Below are 25,758 nucleotides of genomic sequence, written 5' to 3'. Positions count from 1 at the left end.
GTAGATCCCTATGTCCTTGCATGCTCCAATGAAATTTGTTCCCCGGTCAGAACAGATGTGTTTGACTGGCCCACGGATTACGAGGAACCGTCTCAGAGCATTTATAAAACTTGAGCTATCCATGGACTCTATGACCTCAAGATGGATAGCTCTGATGCTAAAACAGGCAAATAAGGCGGCCCATCTCTTACTCTCAGCATGGCCACCCCTTGTACGACGTGCTGAGATGGTCCAGGGTCCAAATACATCAACACCAACATGTGTGAAAGGTGGTTCCATGCTGAGCATATCAGGAGGTGAGTCAGCCATTTTCTGGACCTCACAAGTCCCCGAAGCTTACAGCAAGTGATGCACTTGAAGATGAAACTGCTTACACACCTTTTGGCACCCACAATCCAGTAACCAGCTGAGCGAAGAGAACCCTCGGTAAAATGGCGTCCTTGATGTTGTGACTCAACATGGTAATGTTGCACAAGAAGGGATGCAACATGATTCCGTCCAGGAATGATTAGAGGCTTTTTCTCTTCATATCCCAACTTAGATTCCTGTATGCGTCCTCCAACTCTCAGTAGGCCATCCCCATCAATAAATGGTTCTAACTTCCACAGAGAACTGTCCTTGGGGATATCTCTTTGGCTCCTGATGCACTGTATTTCTTCAGCATACGTTTCCTGCTGCACAGACCGAATGATGACATTTCTGCTCTGAGTAAGTTCCCCTACCATATACGGTGTCTCGCAATGATGCCATCCCTTACAGCTTTTCGCTGGATCTTTTTAAGTCTTCTTGAAGAGGCATGCAATATGTGACAAGATGACTTTCAAGGGTGGTGGCAAGCACTGTCACTTGTGGGCGAATGTCCTTATCCTGTTCTGGGTCCAGGAGTTCATTTTTTGTGAAGAACTTTCTCTGGCTGAGATAAGAACACAGGCCCAGTAAACCAGGTGGTGTCTTTCAGATGGGCTGCAGAGATGAACCTTGTGGCATGGTCTGCAAAGTTGTGTTCAGTGGACACATAACGCCATTGTTGTGGCTGTGTTCCTCTCCTGATTCTTTGGATCCAATTGTTGACATAAACGTAGAATCTCCGCTTCTCATTGTAAATGTAGCCTAAAACTACTTTGCTGTCGTATAGAAGGTGACAGTGTCAAACTTGATGTCAGTCTCAGAGGTTAAAATCTCTGCCATGTCCACAGCCATCACTGCAGCGCACAACTCTAACCGAAGTATGGTTTGTTCTGGACGTGGAGCCCATCTTGCCTTGCCTAATACAAAGCCCGTGTGGCAGTTCCCCTCTGCATCTGAGATTTTTGAATAGGCAACTGCAGCTATTGCCTGTTCCGAAGCATCTGAAAAGACAGAGTTCTTTGTGCTGGGCCTCTGTAGGAGACACACCTGTATATGGCCTTGGCATCTTGAGGTGCTGAAGCTCTTTCAAGGATTCTCTCCACTTTTCCCACTGTTTCTCTTTGTTTGGTGGTAACGGAGCATCCCAATCACTTGTTTCCATTGAGAGTTCTCTCAGTAAGGCCTTGCCTTGTATGGTGACAGGTGCTACGAATCCTAATGGATCGTACAAGCTGTTCACTGTTGATAACACTCCCCGGCGAGTAAAGGGTTTCCTTTCTTCCGCCACCTAGAACAGGAACGTGTCTGTCTTCAAGTCCCAGCAGAGTCCAAGACTATGCTGAATGGGTAGTGAGTCAATGCCAAGATCCAGATCTTTAAGGTCGTTGGCGCGGTCCTCAATGGGAAAAGCCTCCATAACATCTCTGCTGTTTGAGGCTATTTTATGTAGTCTCAGGTAGGAACATGCCAGCATGTTCCATGTTCTTTTGAGCAAGTCGATAGCAGCCTCCGGAGTGGGTAGGGACTCTAGCCCATCAATCAACATAAAAGTCTCTATCAACGAACTGCCTTGTGTCATCACCAAACTCTTTTTCCCCTGCCTCAGCAGCCCGTCTGAGACAGTGGATGGCGACAGCTGGTGATGGATTATTTTCGAAGACGTGCACTTTCATGCAATATTCTGTGATGTCATTTTCCAGGTTGTTGTCTTCGTACTAAGGAAATCTCAAATAATTGGTTGGTACCTCCCCAACGGAGGGGAGGTACCAACATTCTTCATTTTCCTCAAAGGGAGGCACTACCTCTGCATGACCACCGTGAAATATCTTCTCCATGAATGAGATGAAATGCTCCTTTATCTCAGGTTTCTTGTTAAAGGAGCGGCGTAGTGAAAACAGACGGTCTGCTGCTAGCGACCTGTTATTTGGAAGACGAGGTCGTGGCTCTCTGAATGGAAAAGGAGCGACCCAACTGTTGTCCTCATTTTTATAGACTCCCTTCTCCATGGTCTTTAGAAAGAGCATATCCTCAACCGAAGGGCCCATCTTATCATCATTCTTTGTCTGTTGAAAGACGCTACATCCCAGGTGCTCTCCATAGTCCTCACAGTTGGGACCATCCACATAGGCAGATAGAGGAAGACCTGGGGCCTTGCTGCTGTACCACTTTTCCTTCACGACATAGTGATTAGGGCATGGCTTGAAAACAGAGAGGGTAGTCATAGAGAGAACGAACTAAAACTCAATTATTCGTCTCATCAAGACCTACAAATCACACGCTGACACCCCTGACCTAAATCCGATAGGAAGTCTACAGTGTGCTCATCAAAGTATGACTTCGTGCCAATTTTGGACCTTGAATAAACACTGTCTCCTCCTTGGGCTTTAATGGTATTGGCTTCAACCTTTAATACATGACTTATCACACTGTGCTGAACAAAAGTTATTAAAAACTTTGTAATAACTCGAAGGGTTTCGATTTTGTAAGCCCCGAAATTTGGAGTGCCACATTGCACCTTACAATGTCAACCGATGGGGAGGCAATCTCTGGGCATGGACTTTGTGCCAAACTGGCGCGTCTGACGTCTAAACTTTAAGTCCGACCACTTTCAAATCTGTATCAATGGATTCGCGACGAAAATTCCTACAAAAAAAATGTGATTTTTATGTAGGATTTGGCCAAAGTCATGGGATTTATGAGGATATTTCACAAGAAGAGTGACATTCTTCTCTCCAAGTGAGAGGGAGAGAGAGAGAATGGGAGGGGGCGATGGGTAAAGTAAGACCTGTCAACCCAGGTCTGAAAACATCTACATGCCGGTGACAGAAACCCTTGGACTGCGCCACACTCCAGTTACTTAGTGTTTCTACACATCTGACAGCAGTGTTAAATCCTTACTTTTTTTTGAAGGAGTACGTGCTCCTAAATGACAAAAATTAGGAGCACACATATAACTTTAGGAGCACACTGAAAAATGTTCAAGTAACAGTTTCTTAAAGAAAACAATTCATTACATACATATTTACAATTTATCACATACATATTTAAACTCTTTGTGTGTGTGTGTGTGTGTGTAAATCACAATTCATGTTGTTTTTAGGGGTGCTCAATTATGGCAAAAATCATAATCACAATTATCATGTTCAATATTGGATCACGATTATTTAACACGATTTCTTTTTGACTGTCATTTTTGCCAATTGCCAATGTTCATATATGCACATATTTTTTCCCACTTGGCTGAGGAGACTGTTACACATGCAATCATATATTGTACTTGTCCTGTCCTCTTTACACGCCTTGCGTAAATAAAAGGCATAAAAGGCAGATAAGTCCATCCCCAATTACCACACAGACAGCGATGAATCCAGTTGATGCTCTTTAATGTGGCAACTGGCAGTAGAGTAAAACTGACAAAGAAAAAACATACAATCAACAAAGAGTCAAAAATCTTGTTATAAGAAAAATAAAATCAGTTGTCTAAATCAGAAATAATAACATATTAAACCTTAAAAATAACTCCTGAATGTGCTAAAAGATATGCTACAGGAAGCATGTTACGGCTGTAATGTATATCATGTACATTTCCTCAATTAAAGCTCGCCAGAACATGTGGCTGACATGAACACATTATCCAGATTTTCAAACTTCACACATACCATACAAAATATATACAAATTGTGACAATACACTTATATATAAACAAATGATGAACCCAAACTCTGTTATAACATACCAACTATGCTTTCAGAGCTCAAGATATCCAGATGGAGCATGTGCTTTTCCTGGGTCTAACATGGAGTACTTCCCCTGCTGCATATTGATGATGTCATAGAGATACACCTCATGTGCTGCAAACTAGTCCCATAAAACTCACCAGCAGATGGTGCTAAACAAAATACAAACTGCTGACAAATTACCAAACTAATAAGGCAGAACACTCCCCGCCTGGTATCCCCAGATACCACAAATGTTTTCAAAGTTCACCTCTGGGGAGAAAGTCACACTCTCCTAGCTGTCAGGGGAGAGTAGCAGGATTACTTCAGTCACAGGTCTGAGGAACAGCTTTGTTCCATTCCGTGCATTGATCCTAACCTCAACCTTACGGACTCTTCCGTCTTTGCTGAGATATACTTGAGTTATCACTCCTAAAGGCCAGTCATTTCTTTTTACTTGGTTATCTCTCATGAGCACCTTGGATCCAGGTACAATGTTTGGCCTACTGGATGTCCATTTCTTCCGTGACTGCAGGGTACACAAGTACTGTTTACGCCATCTGTCCCAGAAGGTATTAGCAAGGCTTTGCACTTGCTGCCACTGTCTCTTGTACAGGTCTTTGCTGTCAAACTCACCTGGAATAATGGGATGAGAGCCACACTACTGTGTCAGCAGTGTGGCAGGAGTGAGAATAAATGGATCACTGGCATCTGTGGACAGAGGCACCAGAGGTCTGTTGTTCACGATGGCCATCACTTCAGCCATAAAAGTGGTGAGCACCTCATGAGTGAGCCTGGAAGGCCTTGACTGGAGAAGCATCGAGTCAAGGATTTTGCGGGTGATGCCAATCATCCTCTCCCATGCTCCTCCCACATCAGAGGAATGAGGTGGGTTGAATGTCCAGGTGCAGCCCTTTTCTGCAAGGTATCTCTTCACCGCATCTCCGTCCACATTTGAGGAGATCTCTAGGTCCTTGCATGCTCCAATGAAATTTGTTCCCCGGTCAGAACGGATGTATTTGACTGGCCCACGGATTGCGAGGAACCGTCTCAGAGCATTTATAAAACTTGAGCTGTCCATGGACTCTATGACCTCGAGATGTACCCCTTGTACGATGTGCTGAGATAGTCCAGGGTCCAAATACATCAACACCAACATGTGTGAAAGGTGGTTCCATGCTGAGCCTATCAAGAGGTAAGTCAGCCATTTTCTGGACCTCACAAAACCCCCGAAGCTTACGGCAAATGATGCACTTGAAGATGTAACTGCTTACACACCTTTTGGCACCCACAATCCAGTAACTAGCTGAGCGAAGAGCACCCTCGGTAAAATGGTGTCCTTGATGTTGTGACTCAACATGGTAATGTTGCACAAGAAGGGATGCAACATGATTCCGTCCAGGAATGATTAGAGGCCTTTTCTCTTCATATCCCAACTTAGATTCCCGTATGCATCCTCCAACTCTCAGTAGGCCATCCCCATCAATAAATGGTTCTAACTTCCACAGAGAACTGTCCTTGGGGATATCTCTTTGGCTCCTGATGCACTGTATTTCTTCAGCATACATTTCCTGCTGCACAGACCGAATGATGACATTTCTGCTCTGAGTAAGTTCCTCTACCATATACGGTGTCTCGCAATGATGCCATCCCTTACAGCTTTTCGCTGGATCTTTTTAAGTCTTCTTGAAGAGGCATGCAATATGTCTGAGACGAGATATGCCACGAAGAAGAACCTTCCAGGTCGAAAAGCGCTCAAAGTGCTGCGAGCCTAGATGACTTTCATGGGTGGTGGCAAGCACTGTCATTTGTGGGCGAATGTCCTTATCCTGTTCTGGGTCCAGTAGTTCAAAGATAGATTTTTTGTAAAGAACTTTCTCCAGCTGAGATAAGAACACAGGCCCAGTAAACCAGGTGGGCTGCAGAGATGAACCTTGTGGCATGGTCCGCAAGGTTGTGTTCAGTGGACACGTAACGCCTTTGTTGTGGCTGTGTTCCTCTCCTGATTCTTTGGTTCCAATTGTTGACATAAACGTAGAATCTCTGCTTCTCATTTTAAATGTAGCCTAAAACTACTTTGCTGTCTGTATAGAAGGTGACAGTGTCAAACTCGATGATACACCCCAAAGGAGGGGAGGTACCAACATTCTTCATTTTCCTCAAGGGGAGGCGCTACCTCTGCATGTCCACCATGAAATATCTTCTCCATGAATGAGATGAAATGTTCCTTCATCTCAGGTTTCTTGTTAAAGGAGCGGCATAGTGAAAACTGACGGTCTGCTGCTAGCGACCTGTTATTTGGAAGACAAGGTCGTGGCTCGCTGAATGGAAGAGGAGCGACCCAACTGTTGAAAGAGCATATCCTCAATCGAAGGGCCTATCTTATCATCATTCTTTGTCTGTTGAAAGACACTACATCCCAGGTGCTCTCCATGGTCCTCACATGTGGGACCATCCACATAGGCAGGTAGAGGAAGCCCGTGCGCCTTGCTGCTGTACCACTTTCCTTCACGACACAGTGATTAGGGCATGGCTTGAAGACAGAGAAGTAACCATTTTCCAGGGTGTTGTTGTAGTAGGTGTTCACAGTAGCTGGCTTATGGACATCTCCTAAACAGATATTGCCAACAATTACCCATCCCAAGTCCAGTTTTTGAGCATAGGGGGAGTCATGTGGCCCATTTATCTGTTTCCAGACCTTGTGGATCCTTATGATGTCTCTGCCTAGCAGAATCATGATAGGAGCCTGAGGGTCAAGTTTTGGGATCTTTTGCACCAGAGTCTTCAGATGTGTGTGTGCAGTGCTGCTTCCGGCGTGGGAATTTCAGAGCGATTATTTGGAATGGTGTTACACTCTATCAGTGTTGGTAAAGAGAGCACAACCTTCCCGTCAATGGATTCCACCTGAAAACCATGAGCTCTTCTGCCTGCTGTCTCAACAACACCAGCACATGTCTTGAGGGAGTAAGGGGAGTCATGACCTTTGATGTTGAAGAGGTCAAAGAACTCAGACCTTACTGATGACCGATTGCTCTGATCATCCAATATAGCATATAACTGTATAGCCTTTTCTGGCTGGCCAGAAGGGTAGACTTTGACAAGACTAATCTTTGTGCAGGACCTTTCAGTGAGATCTCCACCGCAGACCTGAGTACAGCTTGAGGAAATGGTAGCTTCTTCACTATTGTTTCCTTTCTCCCAGCCATGCGCATGTGCAGAGGTTTGGCCCTCTGAGGACCAAGGTGCAGGTCCTGGGTGCAGGGCTGAGATATGGCTTTTGGTTCCACATTCAGTACACTTTATGTTGTTGTCACAGTTTTTGGCTAGATGTGCTGATGAAGCACAGCATTTATAGCAGATGCCATATTGCTTTAACAGTGCTTTCCTGTGCTCAATGGATTTCTCCCTAAATCCATGGCACTTTTGGAGGGGATGTGTTTGTTGTGTACAGGGCATTGCTTTGAAGGATCCACTTTACTCCTGCACATAGTGTAAGAGAAGAAGTATGAGAAGACAATTCAGTCTTGTGCACGATGATAGGAGACCTCTGACCACTGTACTTAGGGACTGATTTTCTCAACAGTGGAGGGTCATTGCCACTGGGGAGGAAAGAGAAGCTGGGATCATTTCGCATCTTGGCTTGCTGGCAATTGAAATCCACAAAGTAGCCAAACGGTGGGAAAGGAACTTTATACTCTTCCTTGAACTTAGAGCCATGTGAGAGCCATTTCTCTTGCAGATTATAGGGCAGCTTATGCACCATTGGGTTGATACCCCGGGCTGTGTCTAAGTAGGCGAGTCCTGGTAGATCCCCATCAGATTTGGCAGCTTCAAGCTCCAATAACAGGTCACCTAGCTCTCGCAGCTTTCTGTGATCCCTGTTAGATATCTTAGGAAAGCTATCCACTCTCTGAAACAGTGAATTCTCAATCACCTCCGGCGACCCATAGCACTCATCAAGCCTGTCCCAAGCCTTATCCTTCTCACGTGTTCAGATGACTCAGCACCTAGCCACTTCAACAAGAGGTCCATCTCTTCACTATCTGTAAGGTTTAGACCTCATATGGCGTTCAGGAATGATGCTCTCCACGCCCTGTAACTCTCAGGACGATCACTGAACTGCAGAAGCCCTGACGTCATAAGTTCACGTCTCGCGAAAAACCTGACGAAGTCTGACATGCTCTGACTCTCAGAGGGATTACCCTGTTTAGCCCCTGTGCACTGTTGAAGTGGAGGATGAAGATGATTTTGGTCACACATCTCTGTGTAAGCCTTGTAATCCATGTCTCTTTTAGGACTCCACAGTTTCTGGGGTTTTCTGTCTGAAGTTTGTGAAATGTGGGCTTTGGTGTGCCCTTCTTGACTTCCAGCTAAGGAAGTACGCACCTGAGGATGATGGTCGTGAGTAGGTTTCTCATCTTGAACATGAGACTGTATAGTAGCTATGGATGTGTGCTGTACAACAGTGCCTGGTTGACAAAACTGTCAGTTGAAGCTCCTTCTAATGCAGGTGTAGACTGAGAGGTGGTGTGCTTTGCGTGCGCTGCCACATATGCTTTTGTGCGTTCCACTGGATCATGGCTTTGCAGATTGATTTTGGAGCTGAGGTCCTCACTTTCATCTATGGCAGCCTCTAATGCTTAGGCTTTAGCCACCGCTGCTGCGGCTCTTTTCTCCGATTTAAGAGCATCCAGTGACACCTCTAAACGCGTTGTCTCCACCTTTACTGATGCCTCGAAGTGTGCTTGTTCCATTTTGATTTGGCTTTCCTTTTCCACAAATGCTGCTTCTGTTTTGGCAGCTTCTGCCTCTGCACGAGCTAATGCTGCAGCTGCACGAGTGGCAGAGCCATGTGATCTCTTCGATGAAGATAAACCTGAGACTTGAGACCTTGTCCGTAATGACTGAGAGCCTGATGATTTTTTGTCTGACATCTTGGAGCAAGACTTGCCCTTTTTATTCCAGAAAGCGTTGTTTTACTGTCCTGTCCTCTTTACACGCCTTGCATGAATTGACAGGCAGATAACTCTATCCCCAATTACCACACAGACAGCGATGAATCCGATGCTCTTTAATGTGGCAACTGGCAGTAGGGTAAAACTGGCAAAGAAAAAACATACAATCAACAAAGAGTCAAAAATCTTGTTATAAGAAAGATAAAATCAGTAGTCTAAATCAGAAATAATAACTATATTAAACCTTACAAATAACTCCTAAATGTGCTAAAAGATATGCTACAGGAAGCATATTACGGCTGTAATGTATATCATGTATATTTCCTCCATTAAAGCTAGCCAGAACATGTGGCTGACATGAACACATTTTCCAGATTTCCAAACTTCACACATACCATACAAAATATATACAATTGTGACAATATACTTATATATAAACAAATGATGAACCCAAACTCTGTTATAACATACCGACGATGCTTTCAAAGCTCAAGATGTGCAGATGGAGCATGTGCTTTTCCTGGCTCTAACATGAAGTACTGCCCCTGCTGCACATTGATGATGTCATCAGCTAGAGACACACCTCATGTGCCGCAAAGTACTGCCATAAAACTCACCAGAAGATGGTGCTAAACAAAATACAAACTGCTGACAAATTAACAAACTAATAAGGCAGAACAGTACTAATGATCAAGAAAGACTATGGCCTATATGAGGGAAGAACTTCAATGCTGAGCTACTGAACTCCAGTCTTCCTAAATTCTTCCTTCATATATTGTCTTTCTTGATCATAGTATAATCTGTGCTTGCCTCCTCAGCCAGCTGGTAAAAATATGTGCATATATTGGCATCGGCAATCGGCCACAATGATTTGGAAATATCAGCATATCGGATATCGGCAAAAATCCAATGTCGTGCATCCCTAGTTAAAAGTCTTTACATTCCTAAAAATAGACTAATTTACTAATTGAAATTCAAGTGAATGGGCGCAAAACTTGCATGATTTTTATGACACAGGTGTGAGGAAGGCAGCCATGTCTCACCCTGCAGAAAATTCTCATCCTTACACTGTTGAGATTTAATATTTCGCCATGACAGAGGAAGTTGCTATAAGTTTAATGTACATGCTCCAGTCTGCACCAAACTTTACATGTTTGATAAGACTCCTGGCCTGAACACGTGTACATGACAATATTCCATCAGTGATGCAAACTGGCTGAATAGCACCCCCTATGAAATTTCAGTAAAGCAGCCCCAACAGCGGGCAAAATAGTGGACGAAGGAAGTGATGTTTATCTCCTTGCACTGTCTGAAAACAGCCCGGGTCTGAAGACATCTACATGCCCGTCACAGAGGCCCTTCAATTGCGCCGCGGCCCGACATGCGCAAGGGCGCGAAGGCCCGTTCAACGCTGCTTGCGGCTTTAATTAGGGCCCAATCGCTGACCAGCGCGAAGCCCTCTTGTTTCCAAAGAAATTATTAGGGCCCGAGCGCTGACCAGCGCGAAATGAAATTCACGAGGCATATGTATCATGTCAAGATGCACAAAAAAGCCTCTTGGAGCTATATTGTAAGTCCTACAGGAAGTCGGCCATCTTGAAAAAAGTGGTCATTTTTCGCGTTTTTTTGGCCATTTCTCATACCATGTATTTTAACGAACTCCTCCTACAGAATTCATCGTAACAACTTCAAAATCAATGTGTGTCATCTACACTAGTGTGTGATCAAAAGTTATCAAAAGATTTAGTTATCATTGAAGCGTGTGGCCGTGGCAATGTCGAAACGGTGAGTTTTCGACATTGCCGAGGGGGTGTGGTTGGGCGGCGAATTTCGATCCTTCGCCGTGAAAATTCAAACGGCCATAACTCCGGCATGCACGATCCTAAGAGACCCAAACCTTTTGTGCTTGGAAAGAGTCCCGTCCTGAACACATCCATGTGTCAATATTGGATCTAAGTCATAGCGCCACCTGCTGGCAACAGGAAGTTACATGTTTTACACTTTGACGCTCTGTGGGTGGCACGGTGATGGGATCCACCTCAAATTTACTCAGAATAGCCTAAAGACCTTGGAGATCGTATATTATGAAGTTGGTGACTTTTTGTCGAAAGGTGTTGCCATGACGACGCGGCGAATTTCGATGTCTCGCCATGAAATTTCAAAGCCTTATAACTTGACTCCACATGGTCTGATCTTTTCCAAATTTCATATGCTTGTTAAGAGTCCCGGTCTGAACACATTGTCAGGCCCATATTTAGTGACAGTCATAGCGCCACCTACTGGCAACAGGAAGTATCATGCGTCGTTCTTTGTTGTATTACTCCTAGGAAATTTGGCCGATGCATCTGAAATTGACTCAGCTAAGATGTAAGACCTTGGTGATGCTACATTTAGCAGGACATGACCCATGACCAAACGCCGTTGCCATGGCGACACATCCTTCGCCATGAAATACGATGCTGTATTTTAGGGACAAGGCATGGGTTGACAGTCACAAAACTTGGCACACATGTCTGGAGCGACACCAGTTAAAATCCTGGATAGGTCATTTGCATAGACATGACAATATGGCTCAACAGCGCCCCCTTGAAAATTTCAAAATTGTAGCCCCGCCTTCCAGATTAACCTAGGAAAATGAAATTCGGGAGGCTTATGTATCATGTCAAGATGCACAAAAAAGCCTCTTGGAGCCATATTGTAAGTCCTACAGGAAGTCGGCCATCTTGATAAAAGTGGTCATTTTTCACGTTTTTTTGGCCATTTCGCATACCTTGTATTTTAACGAACTCCTCCTACAGAATTCATCATAACGACTTCAAAATCAGTGTGTGTCATCTACACTAGTGTGTGATCAAACTGACTGAAGCACTTCGACTGCGCCCGACACGACGCACGCAAGGGCATGAGGGCCAAATCATCACTGCTTGCAGCTTTAATTATTAATTATTATTAATATTTCTTATTAATTTATTCATTAAATTATTCATTAATTTATATTTTTTGTGACTATTACAGTGTCTAGAACATTTTAGTTATAACTTAGTTTTTGTGGAATACATTCATCAAATTTGATTTTGAGCTTGTTATGTTTATGTTGCAATTCTACATCTGTAGGTGAGGTTGGTAGTCAAAATAGCATGTGCACCTTACACATTACATGTGGACATTGCGCTTCTCACATGTTCACTTATGGAAAAAAATACTAATAGAAATATAATGTCTTTGATGATTCACTGTTGCGAAGTTCTAAATTTGTTTTCTCTGTTAAAATTTTGAGTTCAGATTAGAGTTGAATAACTGATTAAATTGTCTCTGGTTGCAGTATTTGAAACTCTATCTGTAGCAGTATTTGAAACTGTGTCTGTATCTTACCAATTGAAAAATACATTTAATTGATCCAGGGCTTTTTACTTGGCTTTGTTTGTTTGCCCAAATAGCTGTCTATTGCATTAGTTAGAAACAGGTTATGAATGTTCTGGAATGTTTTGGGGGATGGTTGTTGCACTGTTCAGGGACAGGTGAGAATGGTTCTGAATGTAGGGATGTAAATGTTCTGGGGGGATGCACCAACTTATATGTGTTTTTAATACATATATATTTATTATTATTTGTTTTTACTTTTTCCATTTATGAATGCAACCAGCAAAGAGAGATCTTCTATACAGCGTGCAGGATGTGATTGTTGCCATCCAAAATGGAGAGAGTGATTCTGAAATGGAATCAGACAATACTTATGTGAGTGATGAAGAGGCAGATGATGTAGTATTGATGTATCAATACTACAGACGACTCCCATGCTAATTTTAGTCCCCCCCAAATTGAAAATCTTGTTGATAGTGCTGCAGGCTCATTGCAGTCAGCCCCTTAAAAAGGAAAATAATAAAACATAAGAAGTTAGCTCCATGGTTTAGCTCCCAAACCCGCAAACTAAAGCAAACATTGCAAAAATTGGAAAGGATTTGGTGAAAACTAGAGGAATCTTGCTTAGCCTGGCAAGATAGTCTTGAAACATATAGACCCTCTGTAATGCCAGAGCTGCCTATTACTCATCATTAATAGAGGAAAATAAAAACAGCCATAGGTTTCTTTTCAGTACTTTGGCCAAGCTGACAAAGAGTCATAACTCTATTGATCTATAGCATAGCATCTATAGCTCCCAACTAGGGCCAACATTGCAATATTACAACATTTCCCTAAAAACTTACTAAAACATAAAAAATTTAATTTAAAGAAAACCCTTTAAATTCAGCATCAGAGGCCTCCGACAACAACATCAGAAAGGTGAATTTTTTTTTTGCTCATTTATTTCTATATTTGGGCTTTACAGGGCTAATGACCTTTTCAAAAATATTTGCATGGCTGTTTGGGAAAGTAGGCTTTAAGCCACAATTTGGGCATTTTATTAATCAAAGTAATGCCTAAAACAGTTTCCCTTAAATCATTGACAGGTCCCATTTTACCCTTTATGTGATAATAATGTAAATCAGACAGACTTAGACATATTTCAGTTGCACTGTAAAGCTGTTCACTTTCAGTCTTTTAGAAAGTCCTGCCAACACTACCTGTACACGTGTCAAGGTTTAACGTACATGTCATAGGCTCAGCAGATAACTGATCAAACCTGGCCTCCCAATCTGCACCCTGACCTTCTCCAGTTTCCTGTGTGTCTAATCACACAATCTATGTATTCCAGTGGTTCTCGGTAGTAATGACTTCATGAGCTTCTTTAATGATAAAACTCTAACTATTAGAGATAAAATTCGACACCTTCTGCCCTTAACAGGCACCAGTTTATCCACAAACAGAGGAATCTTAGAAGCAATTGTGAAACCTGACATATATTTGGACTGTTTTTCTCCAATTGACCTTTTTGAATTAACTTCAACAATTTCTTCATCCCAACCATCAACCTGTCTCTTAGACCCCTTCCCAACTAGGCTGCTTAAGGAAGTCTTACCCTGAATTAGCACTTCTTTACTAGATATGATCAATCTGTCTTTAGTAACAGGCTATGTAGCACAGTCCTTTAAAGTAGCTGTAACTGAACCTCTTCTTAAGAAGCCTACTCTTCAGGTGTCTTAGCCAACTATAGACCTATATCTAACCTTCCATTTCTCTCCCAGATCTTTGTGAAAGCAGTTGCTAGTCAGTTATGTGACTTTCTACATAACAATAGTTGATTTGAAGATTTTCAGTCAGGATTTAGAGCGCATCATGGCACAGAGACAACACTGGTGAAGGTCACAAATGACCTCCTGACTGCATCGGACAAAGGACTTCTCTCTGTACTTGTCTTGTTAGATCTCAGTGCCACATTTGACACAGTTAATCATCACATCTTATTACAGAGACTGGAACATTTAATTGGTATTAAAGGAACTGCATTAAGCTGAGCCTGATTAAGCTTAAGTCCTATTTATCAGATTGATTTCAGTTTGTACATGTTGATGATGAATCCTCCATGAAGGCAAAAGTTAGACACAGAGTTCCACAAGGTTCTGTTCTTGGACCAATACTATTCACTGTGTATATGCTTCCTTTGGGCAAAATTATTCGGAAACACATATATTTATCAATGAAGCCAGATGAAACCAACCAGTTAACTAAACTCCAAGCATGCCTTAAGGACAAAGACCTGGATGACCTGCAATTTTCTGCTACTAAACTCAGACAAAACTGAGTATTATTGTGCTTGGCCCTAAACACCTTAGAAACACATTATATAATGATATAGCTACTCTGGATGACATTGCCCTGGCCTCCAGCATCACTGTAAGGAATCTGGGAGTTATTTTTGATCAGCATATGTCCTTTAACTCCCACATAAAATACATTTCAAGGACTGCCTTTTTTCACTTACGTAATATTGCAAAAATCAGGCACATCCTCTCTCAACAAGATACAGAAAAAATAGTCCATGCATTTGTTACTTCTAGGCTTGATTATTGCAACTCATTATTATCAGACTGCCCTAACAAGTCTCTAAGGACTCTCCAGCTGCTCCAGAATGCAGCTGCACGTGTACTGACAAAAACTAGAAAAAGAGATCATATTTCTCCCATCTTAGCTTCACTGCATTGGCTTCCAAAAAAATCAAGAATTGAATTTAAAATCCTTCTCCTCACCTACAAAACTCTTAATGGTCAGGCATCATCATATCTTAAAGAGCTCATAGTACCCTATTACCCCACTAGAACACTGTGTTCCCAGAATGCAGGCTTACTTGTGGTCCCCACAGTCTCCAAAAGTAGAATGGGAGGCAGATCCTTCAGCTCCCTTGTGGAACCATCTTCCAGATTTGGTCCAGGGTACAGACTCTCTACATTTAAGTGTAGGCTTAAAACTTTCCTTTTTGATGAAGCTTATAGTTAGAGCCAACCAAGCTCGCCTTGGACCAGCCCTTAGTTATGCTGTTATAGACCTAGACTGCCAGGGGACTTCCCATGATGCACTGAGCTCCTCTCTCCTCCTCTCCATCTGTATGTTTTCATATATCATTACTGCATGTAACTTGACTTCTTCCCCAGAGTCCTTTGTGCTTTCTCATCCGCAGGAAACCCCAGGGACTGGGCTCTGGCCCTTGGCCGTGGGGATGTCCTTCTCCAGCCGTTGCTGCTGTTTATGTTGCTAGTCATGTATCTATTGTTGTTGTTGTTACTGTTGTTGTTCTGCTTCTCTGTTGTCCGTCCCGTTCTCTCTCAACCCAGCTGGTCAAAACGGATGGCCGCCCACCTAGAGCTGGGTTCTGCTTGAGGTTTCTTCCTGTTAAAGGGGAGTTTTCCCTTACCATTATTACCAAGTGCTTGCTCATGGGGGAACTGTTTGGTCTCTGTAAATTTAAGATTATGGTCTAGACCTGTTCTATGTGAAAAGTGCCCTGAGATGACTTTTGTTGTGATTTGGTGCTATATAAATTGAATTGAATTGAATACAAATATAGAATTTCTGCTCCCAACTAGGGCCAACATTGCAATATTACAACATTTCCCTAAAAACTTACTAAAACATAAAAAATGTGAAAACCCTTTAATTTCTGCATCAGAGGCCTCTGACAACAACATCAGAAAGGTGAAATTTTTTTTTGCTCATTTATTTCTATATTTGGGCTTTACAGGGCTAATGACCTTTTCAAAAATATTTGGATGGCTGTTTGGGAAAGTAGGCTTTAAGCCACAATTTGGGCATTTTATTAATCAAAGTAATGTCTAAAACAGTTTCCCTTAAATCATTGCCAGATCCCATTTTACCCTTTATGTGATAATAATGTAAATCAGACAGACTTAGACATATTTCAGTTGCACTGTAAAGCTGTTCACTTTCAGTCTTTTAGAAAGTCCTGCCAACACTACATGTACACGTGTCAAGGTTTAGCGTACATGTCATAGGCTCAACAGATAACTGGTCAAACCTGGCCTCCCAATCTGCACCCTGACCTTCTCCAGTTTCCTGTGTGTCTAATCACACACTGGGAGATTCCTCCACGACAGAACTCATCTCCAGCTGCCTTTATCTTTGAGTCACTGGGCGAGTGCATTTTCAGTCACAGCTTACTGAAGGTTACATTCATTCAGCGGGGAAGTTAGTGGGGAAGGTCGTCGTACAAAACATGCTGGGGGGAGAAATCAGTGTGTAACACAAGATTCTTACAGTCAGACGAGCAGCCTCAGGCCAATGGTAGCTCTACTATACTAACACTCCTCATTCCAAACTGACACACAATGATACTCTGGCAAAATGCATGTCAGCCTCTGTAAACTCATATCAAAGGCAGAGCTGAACTCAAGGCATTAATATATTCTACAGTTCTGATGGAGTTATATTGTAATGGGCATAGCTATGAAACACTGTTTTCTGAGTTTGTATAAAGTAAAGTAAAATTGAATGGAAAGAAAGAGTACTGGTTCAAATAAAACATTTAAATGAATGAAAAGATACGTTAATTTTGGAAAATTAAGAGGAATGATTCTAATTGACCAACAAAAAGCATGTGAGACTATTGACCACAGTGATTGTAAGAAGCTGACAGCAATGGGTTTGTGCTCATCAGCACTGAACAGTGGTGGAAAGTAACTAAGAAAGTTTACTTAAGTACCGTACTTGAAGGAGCAGTGTGTAGGATTTAGTGGCGTCTAGTGGTGAGGTTGCAGATTGCAACCAATACCCCTTCCCTCACCCGCACCTTCCAAGCATGTAGGAGAACCTACGGTCGCTGTGAAATATTCCATTTCTGTCAATAGATTTGCCTAAATCTTACACACCGGTCCTTTAAGTACAGTATTTGTACTTTATTTGAGGATTTCCATTTTGTGCCACTTTATACTTATATTCACTACAATTCAGGGGGAAGTATGATACTTTTTACGGCACTACACTTAATTGACAGGCACAGTTAGTTACTTTTCAGATTTTACATAAAAAAACATAAATGAGCTCATAAAAGCTGTTAAATATTAAACCAGTGGTTCCCAACATTTTTGGCTTGTGACTCCTTAAAAAAAGCCATCTAATTGGAGCCTTTTGTCATGTCATGTCTACTGCAGTGTTCAGACCAACATTAAAAAATGCAGCCCTCTCATTCATTTGAATGAGGGCAGTGCATTGATGCAGTAGGGGATTTGATGTCATCTACCAAGATGCTGCGCCGGCCAGTCAAATATATGCAACCACACATTCTTGCCAGATTACTTTGTAATGTGAACACTGTTTTTGCTGTTTACATTGCAATAACAATAAAACAGTTGCTACCATGATAACTTGCGAGTTGAATCACAGAATCACACTCTTCAGGGGCAAAGGAACATGTCACCCAGTGCAGTGGTGTGGTTCATTGATGTGTTTTTAATTGTTTTTGGACAACAACAGCACTCTATGACACAGAAGAATAAGATATACCAGGTTTTGGATACACAATACTTTTTAGTAGATCAGTTCATTGTTGTTTTGGGTCCAAATATGAGATTTGTTGACAATAAGAAAAAAATATAGAAAATCACCAGCATTATCCTTGAAAGACCTCATGCCCACCAGAGCAGGGCTAATGCTGCTGACCTGTGCTTGCTGACATGGGTACCTGTGTCTTCAGGTTTTGTGGTGTTAGAAATGGAATAAGTTACCTTTGCACTTTAAAATAAAGAGTAACCATCACAATTTTAAAAAAAGTCAAATATATAGCTGATGGGAAACTTTTGTAAGATGATCATCCGAGTTATAGTTTGTATGTAAAAAAAAAAAAAAAATTTGGCTTTTTGACTGTGATTTTATTGATGATAATGTTGGTAATTGTTATGGAAATGTTTAATATGTAGCATTTTTTTTATAATATTAAATAAACTAAACAACTGCGAACTATTGCACTTATTTCTGATCATGGCATGGGCTTTGAGGGTGGGCAGACTGTTTACACACCATGACTGGTTTGACCTGGGAAAGTCAGCTAGGCAGATAAGCTAATGTTTTCATTTTCTGTAATACATAAAATTAAAGTAGCCAAGCAACCACTTGTTACATCTGCAGTACAAGTGACTCAGCTGCTTTCAAGGCAACAAATATGCATACATATATGCATACATACATACTACATGCATACATTTCAATTTCTGGAAAGAAGAATGAATAAAATGAAAATGAAACTGTTTCTTCTTCCTCTCGTGTTATCTAGCATTGCAGACACTTTTGGTTTATTTGCCCAGCCATGTTTGCCTCACTGTGTCTACTGACCGAGTTGTTGTCAATGACAGACAGTGCTGACCAAAAAAGCAGTTTTATACTTGATTGCATTTGTTGTTATTTTGAATTTACAAGGGAGAAATCTGTCCAGGATCCGTAGTTACTGTCACATTATCTGTATCTCTGCTATATATAGCAGGCATGAGGTGGTGGAAACATGCCAGGTATATTCAAATGGAAAAAGGATAAGGTTTTGACCATTACTGAAGTTCCCACTACACAACAGTGTGTGCGGAAAAAAGGTTACTTTGGCTTCATCTGCATCTGATGATGCTAGCAGATGTAACATATGCCTTTTGCATGTTATATTAAATACATCAGCTGAGCTTTAAATGGTCACTGTGTCTAATAGTAAAGTCTTGTAATATAGAATATAATTTTGTCAGTAATTTTACCTTTATTTAATAGTTGTAAGGTGCACATATTTGTGTTATTTTCATATTTTATGCTGTTATCTATTTATATATATTTCATATTTAATACTTGCCTACACAGTATCCAAGGTAATGATGAAGCTATAAAGCGCATCACCGGGGGAACAAGTCAAACCGGGCTTGTATCCCCCAGGTGAGTGTGTGACTGTTAAATGGAAACCTGTAAATATTAATGTATAGCTGATCTGAGAGAGAATTAATTACTAATTATTACTATATTGACTATATTGACTATATTGACTATTGATTATCTATGTGTACTGATTCATCTGTATTAATAGTGTCTTTTATGTAATTTGTAATATAGTAAGTCTTTGATCCTGGTCAAGGTTAGACCGTCGGCCATGTAATTTGTTATTTAACAGTTATTAAGCTTTGTCACAGAAATCATATATTTGTATTGTTAAGTTTCCTTTGATTATGATTTTATTTATATTAAATTGTTTTACTGAGACCGGGCTTGTATCCCCCAGATTCCGAGGTGCATGTAAGCAATAAACAGTCATCACTGAATCGACATCGGACCTGTCTGGGTGTCTTCGTTGGAGTCAACTTACGTTACTAACTGTCAGCTGTTAGTCCACCATCATCATCATAACACAACGCAGAGACTGTAGGCTGTCACTATCATCAGCAATATAAAAGAAACTTAAGGGGGGCATTATAAACTGTGAGGTTAATATAGTCCCCCGTTACACAGACTATACAGTCTCTACCACTACAATGTGTTTAAAATTCCAGTCTGCATTTCACAGTGTGTATCCTACAACCGTTTTTATATCAGACTACAACTCGGTTATCTGTCTCATCTTGGTGACTGGTAGTGAGAGTGCTCTGGTATAAACCTGTGGATTACTGCCTGAGTGGCTCATAGCTTGGTGAGGCGTTGAGCCGACACTGATTGTTAATCCTCATAGACTGTTACACTTCACTGATTACTATCTCAGCCTCTTCCTCTTCCTTTTGTCCTGCCATGCCCTTTGTCTCTCTCCACTCTACTGGGATCTAATCAGGAGGAAAAGGCAGGCAGTTTTGTCTAAATTCTGATCTGCAGAGGTAGAGGAGACACAAAGTAGGATCAGACAAGAGTGGGGAGGTATTAAGAGGCTGGATGAGATACTGCTCAGGGCTGTGTGCAGTCCTGATCCAGGCCAAGTCACTGGCTTGGCTCTATAGTAATTAACATGTTTCCTAATGGTGCACAGGTTATGTGAGCCCCTGAGGAGACATGTGAGATGTTATTTTTTTATGGCGCTCAGACAGTGTGCAAAAATTATTAATTTGTAAGCACAAATTATTAATTCATATGCACAAATGATTAATTCATGCTCTCTAATTTATGATTGAATGAATAACTGAATTATAAGCAATTATATGTGCCACAATACCAAAACACTCGGGGTGCTCCTCCCTACCTGACTGGAAGGAAACAACAGCTTTTAATTTCACTTCCTGCTGTTACATCAACTTGAAAGTAATTTGTGAACACAAATTAATTCATTTGTGATGGCTTGAATTAAGTAATTTGGGAGAACAAATAACTAATTTGTGCTCTCAAATTACTGTAAAATTAGTATAACAGCATTATAAAAAATTAGAATTCCTAATAAAAAAGTGTCACTCACCTACAGGCAGACTTTTGCCATGGATCTTATCAGTCCAGCCAGCGTAGTAACGAAGGGTTTTGATGCTACCATCCAGGTCAATGAAGACGGACTGCAGGAAGGGCTTCCCTGTGTCCAGAGTCTCCAGAGTCTAAAGGAACAGCAAAACTAGCACAGTTCAAAACACTTTTCTTGACTTTTTTACAATTTAAGTTGAAATCTGGGCAAAATACTGAGTACTCTAAGGGATTGTTACAGGAACTGTAAATGATGCTGAGGTGTTCAGGCCCCCTGAAAGAAGCCCAATTATAGCTTTGACTGAAAGGGTAATTATAGTTTATTACAACTTGTATCTTATCTCATGTTATCACAACTGATAGAAATGTTAAACATTCTATTAAACTGGAGTAATCCTTAAATAAATATCTATATCTCCATCCTGGAGAGTGACGTCAACAGGCTGTTCAAGAGACAGAGCCCCCACGAAGCAGCCAGACCAGACTCTGTCTCTCCCTCCACCCTGAAGCACTGTGCCAATCAGCTGTCTCTGGTGTTCACAGAAATTTTTAACACCTCACTCGAGATATGCCACGTACCAGCCTGTTTTAAGACCATCATCCCTGTCCCCTGTGACCATCTGGTAACTTGGTGCAGACAACAGAAATTGGAGCTCAACACTCTAAAGACAGTGGAGATGGTTGTGGATTTCAGAGGGAGTGCAGCCCCACCTGCCCCCATCACCCTGTGTGACTCCCTAGTTGACACTGTGGAGTCCTTCCTCTCCCTGGGAACCATCATCAGCCGGGACCTCAAGTGAGAGCAGAACATTAGAAACCTCACCAAGAATGCTCAGGATGTACTTCCTGCAGCAGCTGAATAAGTTCAACCAGTCAAAGTCAATAATTGTGCGCTTCTACACCGCCATCATTGAGTCCATCCTCACCTCCTACATCACCATCTGGTACACTGCTAGTGTCTGGTACACTAGTGTCAAGGACAAAAGTGGACTGCAGCATATCATCCCTCGTGTCATCCCTCCAAGACCTACATGCCTCCAGGACAGCAGGAAAGGATCATGGCCGACCCCTCCCACCCCAGACATAACACTCCCCTCTGGCAAGATGCTGACGTTTATCAAGACCAAAACCTCACGCCACAAGAACAGTTTCTTTCTGTCTGCAGCCAATCTCATCAACAAGGCCTGTGACCCCCACTGACATGGACTTTATGCCCCCCAAGGACATTGCATGTTATTTTAACGTAATGCACCACAATCTCTCATTTGCACATCATCTTTGATCCTACATGGTGCGTTACATTAACGCAACTTGTATTAGTGTTATTATAAATAATGAATATTCCCTATACTGTTTATTCCTGGTCAATACTCTGTACATTCAGCCTATTCTCTTCTATTTAATATTTAAAATTCAATCAGTAGCTGCTCCTCTCACCAGAACATATTCTATATTTTATATCTTACATTTTTCTTCTGTTGTAAATTCTTCTGATTCTGATTCTGTAATCCCTGGTACCTTCCAGGCCTCTTCTTGCAGAGTGTGGGTTGCCATCAATTTACAAGCTGTTGTATTTCTCTGTTATACAATATTAAAGGGATTTAATATTATGTTATACTTGGTTGGTTCTAGATATAATAATAACTACAATAATGGTGAATTAATCTAGGGCCTTACAAGGGAGTGAGTTGTATGAGGTAGAAATAGCTGGCGAGGTCATTTCTGTGTGGAGCCAAGGGTGGTGCAGTGGGATGTCAGCCACAATGGTCCTTTGCAATGTACATTATCTTAATAAATACAATACGCTAAATAATGCAATACACCAGGCATGTAAAACTGAGTTTACAATTGACTATATTAAGCCATAATAATGATAATTTATGAATGTGTCAAACATGATTGACACTGTATTGCGTACCCTTCTCCTCTCCAACATCTATTCCATATTTACTTGAGTTACTTTTATTATAAAACAGAAAATAAAAAAGAAGTGAAGGTCTGCAGCTCTTGCAGACACTGACACCACTGTACCACCTCACTGTACCTTTAAATGGTCTGAATCTGGTCCTTATTTCCTCAAACATAGCTGAGAGTTTAGTGTAATTAGCCATACCCTGCACACTACCTTACCAGAGCATGTTTGCAATTAGCAGTCACATGCAATCTTGCATTATTACTTCACTCACATCTGTAAGGATTCGTTTACAGATCTAAGTCTTAATGCAAGCTGGCAGCTAAACAGAGTGAAAAGGCACAGCAATGGGGATTTCATTCCAAACAATATCTGACAGAGAGGGAACATAACATCCAGCAATCATTACAAAGAGAAAGAGAGAGAGATTAGGGTGGTGTCACAGTGTCATGATGTCATGAAATAATATAGGCCAATCTCCGATATAAATAAGTCAATATCATGACAGCACATGGGCATTTTTCTGCTGCAGGAAAATCCCAAAGTTTACTGCTCATGAAAGCAGCTTTTATGACTGAGATATCTTGTTATGAATAATATCTAAATAACAACCAACACTACAAAAAGAAACTGCAGTCAGTTGAAACATAGCATAAGTTACTCGTGTATTGCGGGGACTGGTCACAAAGAGAATATCTTAATGCCCAGTGTTTGTCAAGAACAGACACAGGAAGTACTAATGTTCTTGTACTTTACTTGGAAATTTCCATTTTCTGACACTTTATATTTCTATTCCACCACATATATCTGAAAGCTATAGTTACTCTGAAGGTCAAGATTGAAAGAAAATCAATGATAACCATATGAAATATGATGCATTGTTATACAGTAAAATAACGTAAAGTAAACAACCCTACAGTAAAATGTTTACAACCAGCTCCACTTAGAGCAGATACAACATTAAAAGGCCGATTATAAATGTATGTATCACTAATAATAATCAAATATAATAAAATAACATACTTAATCTCTGACAGGGGCTATCCAGGGGTATTATGCAGGCGTATTACTCATTGTGCAGTCCCTGCATAATGAATACTTTGACTTTTGTACATTTGCTTGTACTTTTACTTAAAGTCCTCCTCCACTCAAAAATGTGTTTTACTTATTGTTCCATCACTGTGATGTTGTTCTCTTCACTGTGCAGAATGATGTGTGTGCAGAGTTTGTGTTCACGTTCTTCTGCTGGAAAGTTTCTCTGAGCTCACCTTAAATCTGAGTTTAAGACAAGTACCTGCAAGCATGATTTTTGACATCACAGCTAGTTTGGAGCCAATTTTAATCCAGTATGTAACTTTCACAAGTGTGATGAGAAACTTGAAGCCTTCAGTACACACACTGACAATGGACTTTTCAGTGAAGTAGGAGATATCTTGTGTGAACTTCTTTTGTGAAAAAACATATCAGACACAAACCATTTTTCAAAGCAGAATATTGTTATTTGTCTTAAAACATGTCTGGGAGGGGTCTTGCAAGATTTTTTACTCGTAATGACGTGATATTGAATAATTATCATTTTTCTGCTTCTGGAAATCAGTGAACAGGGCAATTTTCTCTGTAGTCAGTCTGGTATTTTGGTGACCTATCTTACTTTGTCAGGAAGTTAAGTTTTGGAATTTCTTCATTAAGATACTCTAACCCCTCATTTGAAGTAAAACTAATGAGTCCATAGCCCTCATATATATCATACCCCATAATTAATAATATTTCTGATTGTCTAATTTGTCTTCTAGATAATTCCACTGAGCCACAGGATGATAACAGCAGCAGCAGCAGCAGCACTTCCTTTCAAATCACCATTTAAAATCCTCCTGTAATTCTTGAACTGTACCATCACAATGTCTATTTTCAAGGAAAAAATAAGGACTACTTTAAATTTTATTTAAATAAAATTGATGCACTGTATTCGGAATTGAATGGTATTGTTATATCTGTACAATTCAGAAAAGTGTCCTAAATCAAGTTATTCCACGTAGGCCTATTTATGCAGCAGTTGTCTGCAGATAACAGCATTCCACTACATTTTAAATGGAGTTGGGAATTCTACAAGAGAATCATTAATTAGAGCTATGCCCTAGTGTGGGTAACGAATAGAAAATAAGGGGAATGAGCCCACCGCCAGCAGGAGCCGATCCCTCTCCATCAAGTCAGCCAGCTTGTGCAACATTTTGCCCCGGCTGGACGCATCCATTCTCTGCCACGGAGAGCCTCTCTGCTTGGCTGCCTTGGCTGCCTCCACCGCCTTGTCCACATCTTCCTGCACAAACAAAAATTAGAATAAAGCAGGACATACCAGGACACAGGGCAAGGTCTCGTGTATGACAAAAGGTTTTAAAAATTCTACCAGCTGTTTTTCTTTATTATATTAACAGAAGGGGTAAGAGGAGTAATATTAATAGTAGCCTACATTTATTTTGAAATATTTCGGTTCCCATGTTACCTTTATTTATTTACATGGGCAGTAGAAAGCAGTGTGAACTCTATTGTCAAAGATATTTTGTGGAGCTAAAACAACACTTTGTGGATAATATATAGACTTGGCATATAGATTTGGCAAAAAGACTGTGTCTATTTGATTAAGTTCTTATGCCTGCTGTATTAGATTAGACATTTCTTCATATAGACACAAACACCTGAAATCAACAGATATTTGAATGAAATTTGGCAATTGTTTGGATTGGATTGAATGGATTTAGAGTCAAAGCAAATGGGGGGCAAAATAATTTAAAGTCTTGATTATCCAGTGGTACAGTATGAAGGCCTACATTTAAGTATGTCATATAAATAATATTGTATAACAAAATACAGCATGCACAGCTGCAATTGATGTCTTCTTACTTTGTCTGCTTCGTCCACATCACAGATTTTGACACCTGTTGCTGGGTTGAAAGTTGGAAATTTCCTTCCTCTGCTGGATGTGTGCCATTCATTGTTTATAAAAATCTGTGGAAAGTGGAAAGTGTTTGCAGACATGTATTATAATCTC

The 25,758-nt window shown here is 41.1% G+C and overlaps 1 protein-coding gene across 1 annotated transcript in view; it reads right to left on the bottom strand.

Annotated features, from left to right (window-relative positions):
* The window catches only part of aldh1a3 (aldehyde dehydrogenase 1 family, member A3), a 70,539-nt gene that overhangs the window by 44,275 nt on the left and 506 nt on the right, over positions 1-25,758 (bottom strand). The window contains exons 2-4 of the mRNA XM_042415103.1: positions 25,611-25,715; positions 24,889-25,029; positions 20,805-20,934 (exon numbers count right to left, since the gene is read on the bottom strand). Of these exons, the coding sequence (XP_042271037.1) occupies positions 20,805-20,934; positions 24,889-25,029; positions 25,611-25,715 (376 nt within the window). The remainder of the gene's footprint in view (positions 1-20,804; positions 20,935-24,888; positions 25,030-25,610; positions 25,716-25,758) is intronic.

This window comes from Thunnus maccoyii, chromosome 1 (assembly GCF_910596095.1).
Source record: "Thunnus maccoyii chromosome 1, fThuMac1.1, whole genome shotgun sequence".
Lineage (NCBI taxonomy): Eukaryota > Metazoa > Chordata > Actinopteri > Scombriformes > Scombridae > Thunnus > Thunnus maccoyii.
This window is presented reverse-complemented; position numbering and strand designations above follow the sequence as displayed.